A 22,393-nucleotide genomic window follows, 5' to 3' on the forward strand; every position below is an offset into this window, starting at 1 on the left:
ATGCACAGGCATTTGTAGCTCCGCCCTCTTTTGAAAAGAGCACAATCTCATTTGAATTTAAAGCGACAGTCACCAAAACACCACAATTACAATCAAAGCCTAAAAGAGTCAGTTTCAGAGAGTTATAAAACATTATTTGTGCTGTATTTTGAGCTGAAACGTCACACACATCCTCATAGGCACATCAGAGACTTATCTTGTAAAAAGGGGCATAATAGGTCCCCTTTAAATGAAAATATAACCATGAATATTTCCTGCAGATGTTGCGGATCTGCACTCGCTACACTCCTGAGCAGGACACCATGACGTTTTCAGACGGATTGACCCTCAACAGGACACAGATGCACAACGCCGGCTTCGGGCCACTCACAGACCTGGTGTTTGCGTTCGCCGGCCAGCTCTTGCCTCTGGAGATGGACGACACAGAGACGGGGCTCCTCAGCGCCATCTGCCTCATCTGTGGAGGTACTCCTTCTGCTCTCTAATTGAATTTATTTCACAAAAAGGGACAGTGTCATACCTGTCAACATTGGGATGTGAAAATAAGGGATAACCCTAGCCCCCAAATATTTCAGATTTACCCCAAATTACTAAATCTGTTCACCTTTAGCTGTTTCATTGTACATTAACAGTGGAAATCATTAGCAATAGGTTCCTTTAATTATTAATAATTACAAAGGATAGAATAAATAGCATATCTTTGAAAACAAAGCTAGAAATTTAACAGTTTAGCCTATTAAAATGAGCTGTTTTACAGACATTGAATCAATATATCAAACCTCATTAACCTTTTCCTCACTAAATAATTCATTGTTGCCGACCCTCTCATGAATTAGACCAGGGGTCACCAATCTCGGTCCAGGAGGGCCTGCAGGGTTTAGCTCCAACTTGCCTCAAGACACCTGCCTGGGTGTTTCAAGTATACCTAGTAAGACGTTGATTAGATTATTCAGGTGTGTTTGATTAGGATTGAGCTAAAATCTGCAGGACACCGGCCCTCCAGGAACAAGTTTGGTGACCCCTGAATTAGACACTATCAGACTGGAGGTTTGGATACCAGAAAATAGACTTTATTGACATAATAAAGCCGAGATGTCTGAAAACAGCCCTTCAGGACAACCTGATGTCTCCCCTAGACAATCTGAAGAGTTTGTTTTCTATGATGCTGCTTTATATATATTTTTTTTTGCTCAGCATATATCATGTGACATTTATCTGTTATATTCTTGGCTCTCAGCCTGCTAGCTAAGGTCTACGTAAGCAACTGTTTTCACACCATAGTTATCACTTCATAGATGCAACTTATGCAAAAGAACGGAAGTGAATGGAAGGAAGTGTTTACATACATTGTTATGCTGGCATAATAAATTGATAATATGTTATTCACTCTGGCTTCATATGAGTATTTAACATGTATAATCAATGCTTTACATATTCAGTTGTTTTACATAATCAGTCATTCTTCAGCATAGCCTTCTCATCTTACACAAACCCAGTTTTAGCCTGGCTCATGTTTACTGCTCACTTTTAGAGAATAAAAACTGCTTCACACTTAGAGAATAAAAAAACCTTCATCAATATTTATTCTGATTAAAGAATGAATCTCTCATTTTGACTAATAATAGATTAAATTTAGGTTATAATGTCAGGTGACCAATTCAACGTCTGACGTCTAAGGACAACGTTATTCTGATGACCAGTAATGACCTCAAATGATGCTGATATGTGGTTGATTTTAGGTTGTGCTGTCTATTCGTCAGGTTTGACAACCAAAATTCAACATCTGATAGACGTCATAGTGGTAACGTCCACACAACATCAAGCTGTAACATCGTTAGACGTTGATAATTGGTTGATTTTAGGTTGGATGTTAGACTTTGACGTCAGCCTGACGTTGGGTTCAATCAACTCGATTTTCATTTCCAAACAAAATGCAATGCCCTCACGATGTTGGGCGTACAACATCAATGTTGACGTCCTGTGCCTGCTGGGACAGATCTTTGTGTACTTACTGTGTGTTAGTATTGTGGACTTATAGCCAGTGTTGGGGAAATCAATTTTTTAAAGTAATGCAATACGATATTGAGTTACTCATCAAAAAAGTAACTAGTTGCATTACTTAGTTACTTTTTATGGTTAGTAATGCGTTATGTTACTGTTGAGTTACTGTTGCATTACTTTATTTATTTTTTAAAAGCTAAATAATTAAACTAATAAGTAACTCACATTGCATATTTAAATGAGTAACTCAAATATTATCACTTAATTTTTTAAGTAATGCCTTACTTCACGTGTTACTTAGAAAAGTAACATTATTACGTAACTCACATTACCCCCAACAGTTTATAGCTGTGTGATATTGACCAAAAAATGCAGTAGTAGCATTCTATATAATGCAATATTATTTGTTATATATTAAGGTGTTTGTATGACTTAAATGCACAGACCGTATGGACCTGGAGGAGCCTCACCGTGTGGATCAGCTGCAGGAGCCGCTGCTGGAGGCGCTGAAGATCTATGCTCGCCGCCGCCGTCCCAACAAACCTCACATGTTCCCCCGAATGCTGATGAAAGTCACCGACCTGCGGGGCATCAGCACTAAAGGTGAGCAACGCTTGAAGGCTGCACAAAATGAACTACGTGCAATTTGTACAGTATAAAAACAATGGAAACATACAGTTACTGTCAGAATTATTAGACCTCCTAAATTATTAGCCCTCCTGTATATTTTTCCCCAATTTCTGTTTAACAGAAAGAAGTTTTTTTCCCAACACATTTCTAATAATAACTAATTTATAATAACTAATAACTAATTAATAAAACTAATAATAACATTTCTTTCATCTTTACCATGATGACAGCACATAATATTTGATTAGATCATTTTCAAGATGCTAGTATTGAGCTTAAAGAGACATTTAAAGGCTTAACTAGGTTATTAGACAGGTTGGGGTAATTAGGCAAGTCATTGTATAACAGTGGTTTGTTCTGTAGACTATCCAACACAAACATTGCTTAAGGGGGCTAATAATATTGACCTTAAAATGCTTTTAAAAAATGAATAACTGCTTTTATTGTAGCCGAAATAAAACAAATAAGACTTTATCCAGAAGAAAAGATATTGTAGGAAATACTGTGAAAAATTCTTTGCTCTGGTAAACATAATTTGGGAAATATTTGAAAAACAAAAAAAAAAATGAACAGAAGAGTGAATATTTTTGACTTCAGCTGTATGTAATGTCCCCACAATTCACAAAAACAAACATGTGGGTGTTTTTTTAGGAGCTGAACGCGCCATCACCCTGAAGATGGAAATCCCGGGACCGATGCCTCCTTTGATCAGAGAGATGCTAGAGAATCCGGAGATCTTTGAGGACAGCAGCGACTCTAATGACTCCGGTGCTGCCGCCGTCGTCCCGGCGCCGAACATCAAACGTGAGCGGGACGAGGAAGAGGAGGATGAAGACGAAGAGGAGGACGAGTGTGCAGAGGACGGCCGGGACCGAGCAGCAGACAGTGAGGATGAAGAGCTGGACTCAGCCGGAGCCAAAAAGAGCTCATCAGGGAGAGCGCAGTGACCAAAAGAGGACCGTATGTAGACAAGCAGAAAACTGCGGACAACACTGAGTTTCACACACATATGATCCAAGAAGACTGATTTTTTTTAGCATTCAGATGAAGAGGATAGGATAAACACACACAACTTTGCACATCTAGTTTCCATCAGTAAGGACGTTTGCTGTAGAATAAAAAAAAAATATTATCATAATTAGGGATGCACCGATATCATTAATGGGATAATGGTACCGATAATGCTATTGATAATAGTACCAATAATGGTACAGATAATGGTATCGATAATAGTACCAGAAATGGTACCGATAATGGTACCAATAATGGGATAATGGTACAGATAATGGTACCAATAATGGGATAATGGTACCGATAATGATATAGATAATTAGCACCGATAATGGTACCGATATTGGGATAATGGTACAGATAATGGTATTGATAGTAGTACCAACAATGATACCAATAATAGGATAATGGTACCGATAATGATATAGATAATAGTACCAATAATGGGATAATGGTACCGATAATGGTATTGATAATAATACTGATAATGGTATCGATAATAGTACCGATAATGGTATCGATAATAATACTGATAATGGTACCGATAATGATATAGATAATAGTATCAATAATGGGATAATGGTACCGATAATGGTATCGATAATAATACTGATAATGGTACCAATAATAGTACCGGTAATGTTATCGATAATAATACTGATAATGGTACCGATAATGATATAGATAATAGTACCAATAATGGGATAATGGTAGCGATAATGGTATCGATAATAATACTGATAATGGTACCAATAATAGTACCGATAATGGTATCAATAATAATACTGATAATGGTACCGATAATAGTAACGGTAATGTTATCGATAATAATACTGATAATGGTACCAATAATAGTACCGATAATGGTATCAATAATAATACTGATAATGGTACCAATAATAGTACTGATAATGGTATCGATAATAATACTGATAATGGTACCGATAATGATATAGATAATAGTACCAATAATGGGATAATGGTACCGATAATGGTATCGATAATAATACTGGTAATGGTACCAATAATAGTACCGATAATGGTATCGATAATAATACTGATAATGGTACCGATAATAGTACCGGTAATGTTATCGATAATAATACTGATAATGGTACCGATAATGATATAGATAATAGTACCAATAATGGGATAATGGTACCGATAATGGTATCGATAATAATACTGATAATGGCACCAATAATAGTACTGGTAATGATATCGATAATAATACTGATAATGGTACTGGGATAATAGTACAGATAATGGTATTGATTATAGTACCAATAATGGTACCGATTATAGTATTGTTAATAGTACCAATAATGGAACCGATAATGGTACCGATAATGGTACTGATCGATATCAGCCCCAAAACTGAGGTCATGTAATTTTTCATAACTACAAATAAGCTGTCCTCAAATAACTGGTCACTGAGTCATTACTTGGGAAAACAGCCATATCGGCGAAATAAGTATCGGTATTGGTGAGCACAAGAAAAAAATATCGGTACTCCTACTTGGTCTTTTAAAAAATGGTATTGGTGCATCCCTAATAATAATACAATGTATTTGCAACTTTTCATCTCAAAATTATGACTTTTTAATGAGTTTATATTGCAGTTCTTAGAAGAAAGGTCCACATTTTGAGCTATAAACTCACAATTGTTAGGGAAAAAAAACTAATTCTGAGCTTTTTTATCTTTTCTTATAATGAAAAATGTTGCAACTGTGATCTTTTCAAAAGATTTCTATCAAATTCAGAATTCACTTTTCATTTCCTGCAGTCATGATTGTAAAACAAAGAGTCACAATTATGAAAGAAAAGAAACTAATGTGCAAATATATCCAAAAATATGTCATATTAAAAGTCAGAAATGCAATATAGTAAATTCTGAAGAAAGATCATAACATTTTAATTCCGAGAAAACATGAAAGCTCAGAATTCTGTGCAAAAATGTAAACATCTATAAAGACATCTATAAAGATTGCAATTACCGTTTATAATTATATATTTTTATTCCACAGTAGAAATAAGCTACCATACCTCAACTTATCTGAAAGCATTAAGAGTAAAATCACATAAACAGACCTTAGGAACATGCCAACACTAATACTTTAGTGTTTCTCAAAGTGAGAAACGAACAGTGCAAGACCAGAGAAAGTAAAGCCATCGGTGCCATATCTGGAAGTTACTTGTTATATGCATATTTTGTACTTCATTTGGAGATGTTTGAGAAAGCATCCTCAATCCTTTGTCCTCTAAGGGAAACATGACTGCATGTGGACACAAAATCAGAACTATCAATGAGAAACACACACACACAAACACATGAGTGGCCAATTCAGCTCAATGGACTATACACAAACATTTACTGCAGAATGTTACTTTGTACTCTTGATGTTTGTATTGTCTGTTATATTTTATTATGTGTATTCATACCTTTCAACAACTCTGCGCTTTTTTTTTCAGTGTGTTTTTGTTTTATGTTAATGATGACATGCCTTTTATTAAACGTCCATGTTAGAGTCTACAATCCTAGACTGTTAAAAAAAGAAAGCAAGATCTGTGTTTTTCGGTTTATTTACGGTTGTGAATTTGCATTATGTGACTATTATCTCAGCTCTGTCGACTTTTGATGTTGAAAATTCAACTCTACAGTTTAACAAAGTGACTTTATTGACATTTTAGCAGTTTGAGACGTTGGGCTATTTTAATGATCTAAGCGCAAAGTCTAAAGTGCGTGGCGCAAAAGCATTAAGCTTGTCCGAAACCACTTTTGCTATTTTAAGGATGAAAAAATACACTTTGCGCCCCGAATCATGGTCTAAAAAGGTTGTGCTTATGAGTTCTGGGTGTGTTTTGAGCATAAAGTGCATTAAACCAATCAGAGTCTCATCTCCCATTACCTTTAAGAGTCAGTTGTGTCACACCATGGCACATTTGCTATTTACATGGCAGAACTGAACGCTTCACTAGAGAGAAAACAGTTATACAGAGCATCTGCAGCCATTATAAATATGCATATAATAAATAATATTAATAATAATATGCAAATGCAGGTTGTCATGAATAAACAAAAAAAAAAACCACACCCCAAACAATGCGCCTTAACACACCTTTTTAGACTGGCACACCCATGGCGCAAATGGATTTGCTATTTAAACAACATGACGCAAAACGTCAAAATGACAGTTGCGCTGGTCTGAAAATAGCAATAAAATCTGCAGAACACATCTTTCCCCTGATTGCATTAATAAGTAATGTATAAGAATTAAGTTTGTAAAATAACAGAAAGTGGCAACGCAGTGGCGCAGTAGGTAGTTCTGTTGCCTCACAGCAAGAAGGTCGCTGGTTCGAACCTCGGCTGGGTCAGTTGGTGTTTCTGTGTGGAGTTTATATGTTCTCCCTGCGTTTGCGTGGGTTTCCTTCGGGTGCTCCAGTTTCCCCCACAGTCCAAAGACATGTGGTACAGGTGAATTGGGTAGGCTAAATTGCCCATAGTGTATGAGTGTGTATGGTTGTTTCCCAGAGATGGGTTGTGGCTGGAAGGGCATCCGCTGCGTAAAAACATGCTGGATAAGTTGGCGGTTCATTCCGCTGTGGCGACCCCGGATTAATAAAGGGACTAAGCCGAAAGGAAAATGAATGAATGAAAATAACAGAAAGTACTTGCAGTTTATTACCAAGTTTTTTTTACTGTAATTTACACCATGATACATCCCTCCAAATTATTAAGATGTTAATAAAAGTTGCCTTTTTTTTCAAACTTTTCAACATCAAAAGTTGTTGGAAGAAAAGATCAAAGTCCCATAATGCAATTCAAAAGCATAAATAAATTAAAACATGAGTCACAAAATATGAAAAACCAGCCTGATCTCACGAGAAAACGTAAGTATTTTACGTTTTGTCAGTTTAGTGGCTAATTCGTATGAATGGGGCGGGGGGTGGGGTTAGGTGACACGCCTGCTTTTTAAAATCGTACAATTTCGTACGACTGAACTTAAAAATGTAAAAAATTTAAACTCTAAAATTTTAAAAAGGAGGCGTGGCACCTAACCCCATCCCTAAACCCAACCGTCATTGGGGGATGAGCAAATCGTACTAAATCGTACGAATAAGATCGTACGAATTCATACGAATTAGCCACTAAATCAAAAGTTACGAATTGCTGTAAGGTTGGAAAAACTGTTAATTTACGGATACTATTTTTTTCTGAGTGTATACAGTCATGAATTTGTAGACTTTAGCGTTCTGGGCATTAACAGATTATAATCATCACATGTTTAAATTAATATTTCCGATTGAAAAACGAACATTTAGGTTTAGATCTGTAACATTAGCTCAAATTCAATAAATCCAATCTTTCACTCAGGGCAAATCGAGGACCAAAGCTGATCTACACTTACTTCTCATGGGTCAGATCATGCCTGCACTTTTCACACACATTTTATTAAAAGAAAAGGACATTTTAAAAACTGAAATACATCTTACTCTGGGATCTAGAGACGTTATTGATTAGGTTTTAAAAGCAATAATCCAGTCATGTGTTCAATGCGAGAATTCTAGAGTAATGTGTCTGATATGAGCCGAACATCTCAGCAAATATGAGCAGTGGTGTGCAAAAACCAATTCTACGGGGCAAAATAATTGGACTATACATATTTTTTATACATAAATGTTTGCTATTATTATTATTTCAGCCAAACTAAAAGAAAAAAAACACTTTCTCCTTAACAAAAATCTAAAAATATAATATAATATGAAAGTTTTCATGCTCAGAAATAATAAAAACTTTATTTTAAAATGGTAGTTTCTCAAACAAAACCTTACCAAAGTTCATCGCCACTGAATGTTGAAAATGATGACTTAAACCAAAGATTTTACTGCTTGCAGCTTTCAAAAGATGCAATTTGTAGGCACCCAAAACTCCATTGTTATGTTAATATAAAACATAAATGCATACATCTTCTGTTTTAATTGGAAATAGGCTGTGTAACCTAAAACGTTCAACAATAACATGTTGTAAATTCCGCTATTAGTATTGTTATTTAAATAAGTTGAAGTAATGTTATGGCAAAAGCATATACAGTATGAGACTGACTAAAAACGTTATACTCGCATACAACGTAACGCGGAAAAGATTTATCAGTTGTGGTTAAAAATGAAATTATTATTAACTTCCAAAATTGTTTTATTTATTTTTTGCGCTTTTCTTTTCAGTGTATTTTAATGAATAAATCAAATAGTGATTTATATAGAGTCTTACACCATGTCCTAACTACAGGCGATGCCACAAAATTCCAGCAACAAGCAATTTGTCTGTCTGTACCAAGCAATGAGACACAACAGAAACATTTGAAGGGTCATGAAACCCAACACGTTGATAAAACACTATTAGGACACCTCCATTTCACTATTGAGTGAAAATTGAATATTTTTCATTATTTAGCCTAGAGCAAATTCGTTCTTCAGATTTAAAAAGAAATTTTGAAGCCATGAGTTAAATGCGCAAATGCAATCTGAGCTGCATCCCATGCCTTTTAATGTGCTCACCTAACCCCACCCTTAACCCTACCTCTCACAGTGACATCATTGTGTCTGTTACTGCATCTCTGAGGGATGCAATCTCAGCTTGCATCATAAAGGCTGCATCCAGATACTATTGAAATTCTGAGAAGTGAATGGCCGCAAATACACAGTGGTGTGTATTTTCAGTTTTTCTGCATTAATTTATGAGAAAAAGCTGGTTGATCCAATCACTGCGCAGCCATTCATTTAAATATCAACCACTGCACTCCTGATGAAATAGTTAGGGTTATAATATAATTAATACATAACCTTTTCGAGTTTATTAAAAGCTCAGTTTTGACTTTCATTTTGCAGCTCTGAGGTGACCTTTCTGCTGCTGCTTTCAGTAGAATATCAATAAATGTCACGTAAAATGGTGTTCAAACTCACACTAATAGCATTTAACATTGAATAAAGCACACAATCAGTACCTGAGGTGATCATTGCCATAGTAGATGTTGTCCCAGCAGGCACAGGATGTCAACATGATGTCAGATTGATGTTGTACCCCAACATCGTGGGGATGTTGCACTTTGTTTGGAAATGATAGTCGGGTTGATGTCAGAACCCAATGTCTGCTCAACGTCAATGTCCAACTTAAAATCAACCAAATATCAATGTCTAATGATGTTACAGCTTGATGTTGTGTGGACGTTACCACTATGACGTCTATCAGACGTTGGATTTTGGTTGCCATACCTGACGAACAAACAACACAACCTAAAATCAACCAAATATCAACGTCTAATGATGTTACAGCTTGATGTTGTTGTAGACGTTACCACTATGACGTCTATCAGACGTTGGGTTTTGGTTGCCATACCTGACAAACAAACAACACAACCTAAAATCAACATCTAATGATGTTACAGCTTGATGTTGTGTGGACGTTACCACTATGACGTCTATCAGACGTTTTTGGTTGCCATACCTGACGAATAAACAGTACAACCTAATATCAACATCTAATGATGTTACAGCTTGATGTTGTTGTAGACGTTACCACTATGACGTCTATCAGACGTTGGGTTTTGGTTGCCATACCTGACGAACAAACAACACAACCTAAAATCAACATCTAAGGATTTTACAGCTTGATGTTGTGTGGACGTTACCACTATGACGTCTATCAGACGGGTTTTGGTTGCCATACCTGACAAACAAACAACACAACCTAAAATCAACGTCTAATGATGTTACAGCTTGATGTTGTGTGGACGTTACCACTATGACGTCTATCAGACGTTTTTGGTTGCCATACCTGATGAATAAACAGCACAACCTAATATCAACCAAATATCAACGTCTAATGATGTTACAGCTTGATGTTGTGTAGACGTTACCACTATGACGTCTATCAGACGTTTTTGGTTGCCAGACAATTGTTCAGACGATTTTGGTTGCCACACCTGACGAATAAATGTCAGTATTTGAAGTCAATATGACGTTGGTTAGATGTTGGCCTAATGTTGGATTTTGCTAATTTTTCAACACAACCTAAAATCAACCAAATATCAATGTCATCTGACATCATTATTGGACGTCAAAATAACGTTGTCCTTAGACGCTGACTAGACATTGGATTTTTATCACCTGACGTCACGACCTAAAATAGAAATTTTGCGCATCGCTGTTGCAGATGGTTAAGACAAAAACTTTTTTAACCTAAAAAAACAAAGGTTTTAATACGTGTATGTTGCGTTGGGTGTAGTTAGGACACTGTGCTATGTTCAATGCATCAATACGAAGTTTATTAATAAAGCTTTCAGATGAATTTTAAAAAAACATTACACCTACAACTAGTTTTGTAGTCCAGGGTCACAATAATCCTCATGAGGTTTGTGCACACCACTGAAAACAACATTATACCTCCATTCCTGACAGAGCAGTGTTACCAAATCAAACTCATAAGCTTCTGACCGCACAGAAACACAGTCAGACCTTCATGACAGAGCCATACACATATTTCAGACATACGTATATTTGTGTACTTTAGCTGAAACATACTGTAACACTTTACAATAAGAATACATGAATAATGTTGTCGTAATATGTAAAGAAAGCATTCCTTTATTAGGAATTAATGATAGGTTAAGACGTGCGCAAATCATGAACTAACTTTAGTCATAAGAGTTCGTGTGTGAATAACGGCTAACTTAATTACTTGTTATACGTGTTGTTAATTAATGCATTAATTAATTTATTTAATTAATGATTATTAATTAACAGTTTAAGCTAAGTGTAACCAATATGAGCTGTTAATGGATAATTATGTCATGACTTTACTTGCAGGGATACATCATCATTAACTCATCCTGAACTACTCATGAGCCACTGTGTTTAACCTGTTCATGTTGATGTTGACTGAACACTTATCTATTGCTATTCAGTGTAAACACAGTACATGAATGTGCAAAAGGAGTTCATGAGTAGTTAAGAATGGGTTAATGATGATGTCCCCCTCCAAGTAAAGTCATACATAAGTAAAGTCATGCATAAGAAACTCATGAGTAGTTAAGAATGGGTTAATGATGATGTCCCCCTCCAAGTAAAGTCATGCATAAGTAAAGTCATGCATAAGAAACTCATGAGTAGTTAAGAATGGGTTAATGATGATGTCCCCCTCCAAGTAAAGTCATACATAAGTAAAGTCATGCATAAGAAACTCATGAGTAGTTAAGAATGGGTTAATGATGATGTGCCCCTCCAAGTAAAGTCATGCATAAGTAAAGTCATGCATAAGAAACTCATGAGTAGTTAAGAATGGGTTAATGATGATGTGCCCCTCCAAGTAAAGTCATGCATAAGTAAAGTCATGCATAAGAAACTCATGAGTAGTTAAGAATGGGTTAATGATGATGTGCCCCTCCAAGTAAAGTCATGCATAAGTAAAGTCATGCATAAGAAACTCATGAGTAGTTAAGAATGGGTTAATGATGATGTGCCCCTCCAAGTAAAGTCATACATAAGTAAAGTCATGCATAAGAAACTCATGAGTGGTTAAGAATGGGTTAATGATGATGTGCCCCTCCAAGTAAAGTCATGATAGAATTATACATGAACATATCATGAGATCGTAATGCTTAAATTAAACATATTCTAATGCATTAATTAACGAACAAGTTTGTACTGACAGGTAATTAAGGTAGCCGTTATTCACGCATGAACTCTTGTGACTAATGTTGTAGTTAAAGTCAGTGATTAGTGCATGCATTAACTCATCATAATGTTTAGTTTACATATTAATAAAACATTATTCATATACTGTGATTGTAAAGTGTTACCGCTGAAACTTTTATTTCAATACAACGTGAGGACATCTCACTTTTTCCCACAACGTTGTTCTCTTCAAATATTTTCAAATATACTCATCGCAGGCTATCAGTGTTCTTTTATTTATTGCTTATTATTTATCCTTGTTTCATTTTTTTGTCAGTGATGTTTTTAGTTTATTTACCGCTCACATAATGGACGAGTGTGTTTTTACGTATAACGATCAGTCGATATTTAGATGTGTGCGAGATGAGATTATTTCCACAGATTTACACCAAAATGTACCACAGCGTGCTGGACAAATCTGCAGAGATCATAAAGGTAGCAGCTTCGTGTAAATGCACTGATCCGGATTTGTGACAGGGTAAAATATGACCTGCAGCAGTAAACATGTGGTAGATTTACTTTCAATATTCAGACCAAAGCCGAATGTGCAGTGTGTAACTGTTCCCTCATACGATGCGCATGTGCACATAAAACTGTTGTAATTACCAAGGGAACACAGCCATATTTCTGGAGACATGATTGAAGCCCTTATGCATTAACCCTTTAGTGTCTGTTCGGTTTGACCAGTGTATAAATGTAGCAGTCCATGGCAGTGTGTAATTAAAAAAGGCCACAGGATATTAACGTTCTTATGAATTATTCGAGCTGTTTTTTATTATTAAACAGACTCAACATTTGTTTTGTAAGTTAAATATGAGATATCTGAGTTTTTGTTCTTTCTTTATATTCCTGAAATAGTGTTTACCTTCATTTACTGCAGTAGAGGTCGAGTTGAGTTTTTTAATGAAGGTGGTTTTAGTGGTGGCTTTTAATGTGTTTATTACCTGTTTGTTTTTATGTTCATTATTTGTGGCTACATTTGTCATTTGATTCGTCTCTTTATTTGTTTAAAAAACAAACAAAACAGTGTGGGTCATTTACGTTTGTGTTTGTTATGCACATTTTTCATTTTAAAAAATGATCTTTTTTTTATATTATCTTATTGCTCAAAGTCTTTAATTATGGTTTTACAAAAGCACCCAGGATGTGTTATTTCTTGTAAAAGAATCTTTTTTTTAATAGCAAAACCTTTTTAAAATATAAAAAGCATTTAGCAATTGTATTTTCTTCTCATTGTATATGTCTAGTATTTCTCTCAGTATGTGCCTTGCAAACACGTTTCACCTTGCACAACTTATGGAACTTGTTATTGTACGTCCAAATGAAAATACAAAGATACAAGTGGTATTAATACCTTCAAATGATGTCTGCACATCACGTCTGGCCTGCTTCTTCTTTTTCTTTTTAAATACATTTTCTGTATGTTGGAACATGGTTTTCCAAATGTTACGATTTTTATAAAGAAATTTCTCATCAAATGCTGTATTGTCATCCTTTCTTGCTTTTACTCATATAATGTTCATATTTCATAAAATGTGCTGTTTGTTTTGTAGATCTAGATTTGTTTAATTCTGATATGCTGAGCTGCTCTACTGAAGATGAGAATAAAAAGTCAGATTTTGAAAAATGTGACCAGCTAAAACCAGTTTAACCAGCCTGGTTTAAACTGGACATAGCTGATTTTGGCTGGGCTCCCAGCCTGCTTGGCTGATCAAGGTGGTTTTAGCTGGTCATCTCCCAGCCTGACCAGCTAAGAACAGGCTGGAAATGGCTAGAAACCAGCCTAGAAATGACAAAAATCTGGTTGTTGCTAGATTGGATAGATTTGCGGCCGGAAGTTAATGAGAATTATTTCTGTTATTTATTACAATTCACATTTATTGTATTTTATTAACGTGTACCCCCAACCCTAAACCTAACCGTCACAGTAACGTAAAAACAGTATTTGTACAGAGTATTATTTATGTTATCTATTAAATGACCCAATAAATTGTATTTTTAATGTCTACTCCCACCCCAACCCTAAACCCAACCGTCACATTACTGTAAAAATATTAATTATTATTATACGGTGTCATTAAAAAAAATGCTGCTTTATTAATGTACATGTCGCACTTCCGGCCGACCACATATCCGATCTAGACTTTACCCAAAAACCCCTCTAAAACCAGGTTGGTTGACCAGCTAAAACCAGCTAACCAGCTTAGGCTGGTTTCAAGCTGTTTTTTTAAGTAAGGTTCAATGATTTAACTTACTTGAAACATAAGAAATTCAAGCAGTCTCTGCACGTCTCAATAGTGTCTTAAAGAAACTGGCTCTTCAAAGGTCAAACTTTGAGATTTACTCATCTGGCCTTTAGCAAGAAGACCAAGAGAACGCCATTTATAATATACAATACTTACTTTTAGAACATAAACCAGCTTTTTTTTTTTTTTTTAATGAACTGGCATTTATTAAATGTCTACACATACAACTGTTCATAATTATTAGCCCCCCTTTGAATTTTCTTTTCTTTTTTTTTTAAATATTTCCCAAATGATGTTTAACAGCAAGGAAACTTTCACAGTATGTCTGATAATATTGTTTCCTCCGGAGAAAGTCTTATTTGTTTTATTTTGGCTCGAATAAAAGCAGTTTTTAATATTTTAAAAGCCATAGGTCAATAGTATTAGCCCCTTTAAGCCATTTTTTCGATAGTCTCCAGAACAAACCATCGTTAAGTTGCCTAATTACCCTAACCTGCCTTGTTAACCTAATTAACAAGCCTTTAAATGTCACTTTAAGCTGAATACTAGCATCTTAAAGAATATATCTAGTCAAATATTATTTACTGTCATCATGGCAAAGAGAAAATAAATCAGTTATTAGAAATGAGTTATTAAAACTATTATGATTAGAAATGTGTTGAAAAAAAATCTGCTCTCCGTCAAACAGAAATTGGGGGAAAAATAAACGGGGGGAATAATTCAGAGGGGGTAAAAATTCTGACCTGCTGTATATACTCCATTCTCCTCTTGAATGCTTCTGTTGAAATTAAACAGACATAACGATCAGGTTTTATACAACTTGGCACAACAGGATCAATGCTTTTGGTTAGGAAAGTCATTCTTTATAACGAATAGACAACGGGAATACAGAGGAACAGGACAAGACTAATTAAATCATCGCTATAATTAAGGTTCTTCGAACAGAGATCGATAATGTGCTGCCAGACTAAAACAAGGTCCATGCATTATACATACTTTTATAAGCTTCCGTGTTTAACAGCCTCATCTATCTGACCACCGCAAGGCCTGTTTCCATAGTAACCCACCAGCGCCGGCCATGTTAGAGCACGGCTGCCATATATAACATTCCATTGTTTTATGGGCTTCTGTCTTCATGTATATTTGATATGCTAGAAATATGGCCACCGCAATGCAAAAGAGCAAAGACATGTTAATATGCAGAGGACAAATGTGCCTTTCCTGAACCTTGGCTAATGCTATCTTCTTGCTGGCGTTCTCTGCTTGAACTTTAAGGTAGGTGTGTGTGTATATTAACTCTCAAACAGTGTTAATGCTGTGGTGGTCAGCAAGACAAAACACTGATCTACAAGCTTACTTCTAAAAACGAAATACAAATAATAAATATTCAACTTTCTAACTTGAAGACGTGAAGCTTTTAAAAAACAACTGCCCAAAATTACAAATAAATAAGTCATCTATTTACATCGAGGGAGACAAAACTTTTAAACATTAATTCTTAAAGGGTAGCCTTTTTAAGTTAGCTCACTCAGTTAGCAAGCTAGCAAGGGCGGATTTAGGGATTTTAAGCAATTTCAGGCCAAGTTATTAATTAATTTTTTATCTATATTGCTGTTTTTTTATATCACTAAATCTTTTTTTCTACTTTTTAAATGATTAGTTTTATTAAAATGAATTTACAACTAAAAATAATAAGTATATATTTTTGTATATATATAAATTTGACTGCTGGACTGCTCCATGATGGATATTTTATTTTGTAATATTATTATTACATACATACCACTGCATTATTATAATAATATAAGGCTGCATGGTGGCGCAGTGGGCAGCATGTTCGCCTCACAGCAAGAAGGTCACTGGTTTGAGCCTCGGCTGAGTCAGTTGGCATTTTTGTGGTCTCCCCGTGTTGGCGTGGGTTTCCTTCGGGTGCTCCGGTTACCCCCACAGTCCAAAAGACGTGGTATAGGTGTATTGGGTAGGCTAAAATGTCCGTAGTGTATGTGTGTGAGTAAGTGTGTATGGATGTTTCCCAGTGATGGGTTGCAGCTGGAAGAGCATCCGCTGTGTAAAAAAAATGCTGGATAAGTTGGCGGTTCATTCCGCTGTGGTGACCCCTGATTAATAAAGGGACCAAGCTGAAAAGAAAATGAATAAACGATTGAATATATTATAATATATAAATATTTTTTATAGCATACGCTGCAACATGACAGAGTGTGTGTGTGTGTGGTCACGTGATGTGTGTTTTCAGCGGTATAGTGTGGAAGGAGGGCAGTTCAGAAATGCTAGATGAAACGCCAGTGTGGACGTGGATCGTTTTCGTTCTAAATTGCCATTTTAAAACTACGACGTATTAGTGGAAACAAAGCCTCAGGGTGTAATTTTCTCGAGCGGGTCTGCATCGTGATTTCTATCGGCCATCAGCGATGGCATCGTCTATCGACCCAACCCTAGACCAAGATATAATGGAGGACTGGCCATCCGGAGCCATAGATATACAAATATATACATTTATCTATGATCATGCGTTTTCCCGGTTAATAATTTTACATCATTTTTCTATATCGATGGATAAGTGAGCGCACGGGCATTGCAAACAAAGAGCATGTGTTTGTGTGCATGTAAATGTATTATCCTCCCTCCCTGTTAAATTTGGTCTAAATGGTGTCAATTGTAATATTTAATAATTTAGGGTGGACAGTATGCACATTATTGATACTGTTATGTTATTGGACCCCCTTATAAGTTACTTCAAAAACTAGCTGTTAACTCACTTAGCTGACAATAACACAAGTTTCTGGCCTCAGCATCATGTTATTATATTTCATTTACATTGTTTGCTTATATTATTCAACAATACTAGCATAAGTCTAGTATTTAGTGCAAGTTGGTGCTACTTTGCCTTATGGTCAGTGTAGTAAGAGTAGGCCCACACAGAGTCTGTGCGTAGAATTCCGCAGATTTTTAGCCCATCATTAATTCTGTTTATTTACTTGAGTAAATGTGTGTAAATCTATATTTATTCCGTTTTTAAATTAATTACAGTAATTTTATTGACTAATATGAAAATGTTCATCTGATTTATGTACAATGCAGTTTGTACAGTAATATTTTCTGTCTTTTAGTAGAGATACTATATGAGAGACTTGCTTTGTTTACCAAATAAAATGAATCTAATTGGATTTGCATTTTAAACATTAAATAAAAGTTAAAAATATATTATTTTTTAATTTACATATGAAGGTTTTAGTTATGATACTCCCAAAATAATACATTTTTACAAAAATTCTCAGCAGAAATAGCAAAAAAACATCCACAGATTCCGTCTGGCCCCAAGTAAGAGACTATTATCATCAATACTTGTTCTTACCAATGAAATGTTCTGCCTTTATGCTTTTTTTTTTGTTGTTTGCTCGTTACAACACATCGCTAAAGTCCAGCATCTTCACATTGGCTTTAGTCTTGACTCATGCTGTTGAATGACATTTGTCCTGGGAGCCCTGTACAAGGCGGCGGTATTGACGCATGCTCAGGATTTGTATGTGATATCTAGTGTATATATCTATGGCTGCTTATAAAACAGCTTAAATACAGGCAAGGCTTTCTCAGATCAACACGAATGTCCTGACCAATTTTTAATTTAGTTTTAGCTTTCTTGTTCTAATGCTGTAAAGTTTAACCATGACACGGATTGTTGTAAATTTGGTTAAGACTTACATAATCTTGCTCATCTGGGAAAGGAAAGCTCCTTAGAGTAAATAGAAAATAAAGCTAAGAATCTATTGTGGTCCTGGAGGCCTGCCAATGGCTTCTCTGTTTCTAATTAATAAAGTTAGAGGAGCAGAGGGCCATCACTCAGCTTTTTTATTTCTTGGTTAAAGGTTTAGAGGAGGCAGTAAAACAGGAGCGCGCCACACCTGATTTCATAATGAGAGAGAAAGAGGAGCTGCGATGGAGGAGGAGAATGAAGAAACACAGAAGGAGAAAAACAAAGGAGAAAGAGGTAGGGGGAAAGCCATCTACTGTTACACTATCATCAATAAGGTAATCAAATTGTATTGTTATGAAATTAAAGTATTTCTGAATACTTTGAATTCCTCACATTTTAGTTCTCCATAAATAATTGGTCGTTATCTTTAATTTATTTGAATAAAAAAAGCATATAGGCCTGTTTGATATTGCTTTAAAGTAATATTTGAAAATCACTAGTCATGTAATATCAGAGAATACACTTGCAGCCAATCAGCAGCAAGAGGAGTGTCTAGTAAGCCGCGGTAACAAAAGGGGGCAGGCATTGGGTTATGGGCGTGTTTGTTTTGGTGTCTAGCTTATAGACTGTAAAAGATATGGACGTAGAATATGTGACGTCACCCTTAGGTTTCTGAAGAACACAAAAGAAGCTACAAGTAGGCGTGGCCAACCGTCGCCATTTTGTTCAAGCGTCATTGCACCGACCGGGGGATACCAAACAAGGGCGAAGAGGCGGAGCATGAGCGGAGCTACAGATACCTGCTTGCAATTTGCTTAGACAGGCTTTTCTTTGGAAGAAACGCTTAATACTTCATTACCTGCGACTCGTTTGTGCTCTGCTTGGTTATACACTATATCAGTGAAGGGTTTAGTTTTTTAAAAACACTGTAGTAACGCTTGAGCCACTAAACATTGTTCTTATGATGATTTTCTACAGGAGAAAAGCGCAAATTACTTCTAAACACTTCAAATATAGTCTGTGTTAGTAAATGCAAGGTTATTTATGAAATCCAGCATAACACTGTATGACAACAATTCAGATGACTGTTTTAGAGCCTACAGCTAATCAATCTGTCAGATTCTGGAGTGCATTATAGTTCTAAAGACAATTATAAATGATCTTAAATAAAACAAATACATTTATAGATATGGTATATAAGTGTATAATTTCACTCACCTGGGAAATGAAGGCCACTTGAATGGTTTGTGAGCACAATTAAGTGCACACAGCATGCTATATCATCTGATAATTGTAGGAAATAATCCCAAATGGTAATTGACTGTGAAAAAGCCCCATAAAACAAAAGGAAAATACGATGTATATGCCGAGCTCAGCGGGTAATCAGCCAGAATGACATGACGGCGATCAGCGAGACCTAGCTGTCACTCAAGTGCCCACCTTCCTAATTATGCAGACTTAATATAACTGAATAAAAACGAAACACATGAGTTATAAAAAAATTCACCTCCTCACAGTTGTCACGAAGGGTAATATTAGCTATATACACCAAAACAATCTTTTTTACCAGGCTGTAAACATGTTTTTGTCAGCTGTAAATTGGGCAATTTAGCATTGCAGTCAGTGGACATCTGGAGTTTATGGAGCCAGCCCCCAAAGGCGAGTCGATGAATTGCAGTTTCAGTTACTTCCGTATTGGCTTCACGAGGGAGAGCGGGAGGTTGCCGCTTGGTATAGCTACATCATTTGGCCAAATTTGCTTAAAGTCTGTGTGAAATCTATATTCACAATGTTTATTTTGCTTGTGCACATTGCTATTTAGGTGAACAATTATTGTGCGCAAGTTAATTCACAGAAGAAGAAGAAAAAAATCCAATCAAAGTCTGAACATCTGCCTCTGTGTTTGGATTGGCTCCTTTTTTGATGATGTCAGCTTGACGCTTCAGCCAGAATATTCTTAACCACGCCCATCTTACTGTTTACTATGAGGACAATGATGCGCAAAAATAAAGCCACGTCCCCTACTTAATATTCCGTTTCATTTGGAAGTCTCATCAGCATTGTAAATAAACAAAATAAAGCGGTTCAGTAGGGATTTTTTTCTAATGTAGTCTTGCTTCATGCACAAAAACTGAAGAATAAACACGTTTATTAGAAAAATGGGAAACTAAGCACTTAAATGCCCTTACAGCTTTGTCAAGTCATATGGAATAAGCAGCCATAACCAGCACACCTATCTATATAAAGAAAAAGAAATACATTTACAGAGAAATAAAATGATGAAAGTCTTTATAGTTTTTAAGATCACTGTCCAGGGACCCTCATCATATCTTTATGGGATCCCAAATAGCTCTGGGGCCCACAAATCAATGCAACAATTTTATTTACTCCTAAAAAATAGTCAAATTTTTGCTTCATCAAATATATTACAATCCATTCACATGATTTAGATTTAAAATGTTGTACTGTTGCACAGTTATAGGGGTGTTTGACACACTGTTTGAGACCATTTCGTAAAGCATTGCTGTTTTAAAGGGTGTGTAACTCACTTTGCAAAAATCTAATTAAAAAACTTTTCATGAAGACTGTTACGATCTGTTTTAAAATGAATCATTTGAGTCATTGATTCAACAATACGTTAACGAATCCAGCAATTTCTTCTTTTCTAAATGTATCAAATGCTGAACAAATCATTTGAATGAATAGTTCAATAAATCACTCATTAGCACAGGGATTTGCTGCCACCTTTAAGTGCTTTTACAGTCAGATTTAATTATTCAAGACACCAGCGCAAAAACAAACCCTGCAAAATTATGTTTCATAAAAAAAAAATAATTATAATAATCATAAATCAAACCCCTGTGCTCTGTAATGTTGAGCAATGCTTCGTGTTGAATAAGCTATAATTGGATAAGTTGCATGTGATGTAACCTTCCTCTTAATGGAAACTCATTCTGACACAAACACATTTACACTAACTGGAAAATTCACACCTAGCACAGACATCACGCTTTGCATCTATTAAATTACACCAGCTATAAAACAAGCCAGGTCAGAAAATTGTTTTGATATTTCACACTGTTCAGGAGCACATGATCCTCACGCGCTGATGTAAACAAGCCGCATCTTCTCCTCCGCCTCTGCTTCACCACAAGGGGGCGTCAGCTAGAGCACTGAGGGGGAAACAGAGACGGTCTGAGCTGAAGAGAAGGAACTTGTTCACCCCATAATCAAAACATCTTCCCCAGTTAACACACAAAAGAAGATAGTTTGAAAAATGGTGGGAACCTGCAGCTATTGACTTCCATAGTATTTGTTTTTCCTACTATGGATGTCAATGGTTACATGTTTCCAACATTCTTTAAAATATCTTCTTTTGTGTAGAAAAAACAAAACTCAAACAGGTTTTGAACAAGTGAGTAAATGATTGCTGATCATAAGTACATTAATAAATGATCAAACTATCCTTTTATAATACTGTTAAATAGGTTAAACTGTGGTTAGCCAGAAGTTGACACACACACACACACACACACACACACACACACACACCCACACATATTTTACAGTTTACCCAATTTTTCTGCAACTATAGTTCATATTATACTACAATACACCGCAGTTTACTGTAGTAAATCTAAAGAAAACTACAATATGCTGTAGCATTTATTGAGAATGTGTTGTAAATATTATAATATATAATAGTATATAGTAAATAATACTATAATCTATAGGGTATTATACACTATACTTTAGTATGGTTGAAAAACACTATGGTATTTAATATAAATGAACTAGTATTATTCTAATGTGTCTAAAACAAGCTCGAGTGTTATAGTCAAAATTCAAGCGCTGAAAATGTGTCAGTTTCTAGTTGTTTTGTATTAATACGGTAATACAGATGACAAAACAGTGTAAAACTTTAGCATATTGTTACATCTTTAAAGGTTTTTATAGTTGTTGATAATTAGATGATGACTTAACATGAACCAGTGGCAAGTAATTAAAGCAAATATGTCCGAAAGCTTCGTTTGTACAAAAGAAAAGCACTGCATTTTTGCAC

At 35.6% G+C, this 22,393-nt stretch overlaps 2 protein-coding genes across 6 annotated transcripts in view; one reads left to right on the top strand and one right to left on the bottom strand.

Annotated features, from left to right (window-relative positions):
• Positions 1–4,400, top strand: part of rargb (retinoic acid receptor, gamma b) — a 91,500-nt gene extending 87,100 nt beyond the window's left edge. For both annotated transcript variants that reach the window (XM_056468250.1, XM_056468251.1), the window contains 3 exons: positions 261–465; positions 2,446–2,604; positions 3,283–4,400. In XM_056468250.1, the coding sequence (XP_056324225.1) occupies positions 261–465; positions 2,446–2,604; positions 3,283–3,578 (660 nt within the window). In that variant the 3' untranslated portion in view covers positions 3,579–4,400. The remainder of the gene's footprint in view (positions 1–260; positions 466–2,445; positions 2,605–3,282) is intronic.
• calcoco1b (calcium binding and coiled-coil domain 1b) overlaps positions 1–22,393 on the bottom strand; it is an 85,575-nt gene that overhangs the window by 45,169 nt on the left and 18,013 nt on the right. For 2 of the 4 annotated variants that reach the window (XM_056468249.1, XM_056468248.1), the window contains one exon: positions 20,463–21,503. The exons of the other annotated variants lie outside the window; for them this stretch is intronic. In XM_056468249.1, coding sequence (XP_056324224.1) covers positions 21,492–21,503 — 12 coding nt within the window. In that variant the 3' untranslated portion in view covers positions 20,463–21,491. Of the gene's footprint in view, positions 1–20,462; positions 21,504–22,393 lie in introns of those variants that run through there. 4 annotated transcript variants of the gene reach the window in all.

This window comes from Danio aesculapii, chromosome 11 (assembly GCF_903798145.1).
Source record: "Danio aesculapii chromosome 11, fDanAes4.1, whole genome shotgun sequence".
NCBI lineage: Eukaryota > Metazoa > Chordata > Actinopteri > Cypriniformes > Danionidae > Danio > Danio aesculapii.